The following is a 3,038-nucleotide window of genomic DNA, read 5'->3' as shown; positions in this document are numbered from 1 at the left end:
TTAAAGAACCATATGCAACTAAAATGACATCAATTGGTTTTGTAATATAGTAGTAAATGTTTCTTTTGTGAATTCTTCATTGACACAATTATTCAACCCCTTAAAGAACTACCACTCTGAAGAACAGAGGTTCATTGAAGTGTTTTCAATCAGGTATTGAAAACACCTGTGGATGTCAGGGAACAGCAATAAAGCCTAATAAGCACCAATTAGGCAGCTTTAAAATGACTGTGATACTCAACTCCTTCTAAACATTTACTGGTGTGGTTACAAACATGGTGAAGTCAAAAGAATGGTCCAGGAAGACAAGAGAAGAGGTGATTAATCTTCACAGGAAGGGCAATGGCTATAAGAAGATTGCAAAGATGTTAAACATACCAAGAGACACCATAGGAAGCATCATTCGCAAATTCAAGGCAAAGGGCACTGTTGAAACGCTTCCTGGTCGTGGCAGAAAAAAGATGCTAACTGCGACTGCTGTGCGCTATCTGAAGCGTAGAGTGGAAAAAAGTCCCCGTGTGACTGCTGAGGAACTGAGAAAAGATTTGTCAGATGTGGGTACTGAAGTTTCTGCTCAGACAATACGGCGCACCCTGCGTACTGAAGGCCTCCATGCCAGAACTCCCAGGCGCACCCCCTTGCTGTCTCCAAAGAATAAGAAGAGTCGACTGCAGTATGCCAAAAGTCATGTGGACAAACCACAGAAGTTTTGGGATAGTGTTCTGTGGAAAATTAGAACTGTTTGGGCCCATGGATCAACGCTATGTTTGGAGGAGGAAAAACAAGGCCTATGAAGAAAAGAACACCTTGCCTACTGTGAAGCATGGTGGGGGGTCAATCATGCTTTGGGGCTGTTTTGCTTCTGCAGGTACAGGGAAACTTCAGCGTGTGCAAGGTACCATGAATTCTCTTCAGTACCAGGAGATATTGGATGACAATGTGTTGCAGTCCGTCACAAACCTGAGGCTTGGGAGACATTGGACCTTTCAACAGGACAATGATCCCAAGCATACCTCCAAATCCACTAGAGCATGGTTGCAGAAAAAAGGCTGGAACATTTTGAAGTGGCCATCGCAGTCACCAGACTTAAATCCGATTGAGAACCTCTGGTGGGACTTAAAGAAAGCAGTTGCAGTGCGCAAGCCTAAGAATGTGACTGAACTGGAGGCTTTTGCCCATGATGAATGGGCCAAGATACCCGTAGATCGCTGCAAGACACTTGTGTCAAGCTATGCTTCACGTTTAAAAGCTGTTTTAACTGTAAAAGGATGTTGTACTAAGTACTAAGATTGAATGTCACTTGGGGGTTGAATAAAACTGATAATGATGTGAGCACAGAAAAGACATTTGTGGTTATTTCATTATAATTATAAATGTTATGTTATATTTGTCTGACCTACACATGCCTCTTTGATGTAATTGTAAGCAGGATGACTGAATGATCAAAATCAATGTGAAACCGCCCAAAACAATCAATTTCAGTTGGGGTTGAATAATTTTGAACACAACTGTAGGTTTTGATAATGGTGTAAAATGAATATTAATGGGCTCAGTCTCATCTTTTAATAACTTATAAGGATTAAGTGTGGAGTTGCTATAAATAATAAAATGAATAATTTTTTTTAACTCTTTACTTGTCAAGAGAGTTTATTTTAAATTATTTGTAATGTGCAAATTAAGTGCAACAAGTGGATTGCAGCCAAAGACTTACATGCCAAGTATGCAGTTTTGTGCAAAGGAAAAGTATCAAGAAAAGTCATGCATGAGAATTCCTAAACCTGCAATGTGCAAGGTCATTTTACTTCCTGGTATAAGAATTAAACAGACTTTTATAGTTGCGAGAAACCTGTTGTTCAGCATTATGTTGTGCTTGAGCTTTTTCAGTAAAAGGTGCAGAAAGGCTTTATAAAAAATTGTTTATCCTTGTGCGACCAGGCCAGCTTTCACAATAAAGACACTAGTGTGTGCTTTTATTGCGGTGCTCTTCTGCAGTGCCTCAGGTAAGCTGTCTGTCTTTTTGTCCGTCTGTCTGTTTAGTCTATATATTTGTCTCTTCAATAGTCCACTCTCTGACGTGCTACACTTGTGAGAATGGGAACTGTAAGACCCCAACTGTTTGCCCAGACACAAGCAATTACTGCAAGACAGTTTCAACAGGTACAGATTTTTCAGTATAGTCAACTTCATGTTTGTTAAACGACTCATGTTTGTTTGATAAATAATATGTGCAGTACAGGTCACATTTTGAGTACTTTTTTCTCTTTGTTTAGGTCTTCACGTGCACCTGTTAGGAGTTTTGCGTGCCTGAAGTGAACGTCCACTGTTGTAATACTGATCTATGTGACTGATGTTCCCTCAACATAACCTTGTTCATTTACCGTCTGCTTATATAGTCAAATAATGCTCACTGTAATCATAACAGTACAAAGATCAATGTGTTACTGTAGGTGGTGGTTATATTTAAAACCTGCTGTCAGGACTTTTTTCCATTCTGACTCAATATAATTTGTTTTTACACAACGTGCGCTGCTTGGGAAAATGTCTAGTCCTAAATCTGACTGATTTATAAACGAAACAAAAACTATTAGAAAAATGATGTGTGTGTTTGTGTAAAGAGAAGTATCAGAGATGTGTATGTCATGTAGAGTTGATATGAAGCATCTGCAATTTTTTTCTGATTACGAGAAGATGTGAATTTGGCAGATGCTTTGATCCAAAGTGGCATAAAGCGCATTCAATATATACATATTTTCTCTAAAAATTTTGGTTTTAGACAAAATGCAATTGTTGGTAAATGTCGGTTGCAGATAAATTACTGCATGTAATTGTCTGTAACATGGATAAATGAATAAAGCTCTGCATGGGTGTTTTGTATGCTTTTTAAATGTTATGAAACTTACTAAATATTATTTACATGTTACAAAAACAATAGAACAGATATGTTATTGTCAACCCAGCATTGGGTCAAAAAAAATTATATTTGACATATCAATCGGTTAAAACAACCTAGCATATACTCTGTAAAAAATGCAGTGTTG

The 3,038-nt window shown here is 38.1% G+C and overlaps 1 protein-coding gene across 1 annotated transcript; it reads left to right on the top strand.

Annotated features, from left to right (window-relative positions):
• Positions 1-1,918: 1,918 nt before the first annotated feature.
• On the top strand, positions 1,919-3,038 carry LOC129438167 (uncharacterized; the record flags this gene model as incomplete). The annotated part of the gene is given in 3 exon segments (XM_073863008.1): positions 1,919-2,000; positions 2,062-2,171; positions 2,271-3,038. Coding segments are annotated over 3 exon segments (270 nt in total), but the record flags the coding sequence as incomplete, so codon positions are not given.

Source organism: Misgurnus anguillicaudatus, chromosome 24 (genome assembly GCF_027580225.2).
Source record: "Misgurnus anguillicaudatus chromosome 24, ASM2758022v2, whole genome shotgun sequence".
Taxonomy (NCBI): Eukaryota; Metazoa; Chordata; class Actinopteri; order Cypriniformes; family Cobitidae; genus Misgurnus; species Misgurnus anguillicaudatus.
The sequence above is the reverse complement of the archived record's forward strand: the minus strand, read 5'-3'. Positions and strand labels throughout refer to the sequence as shown.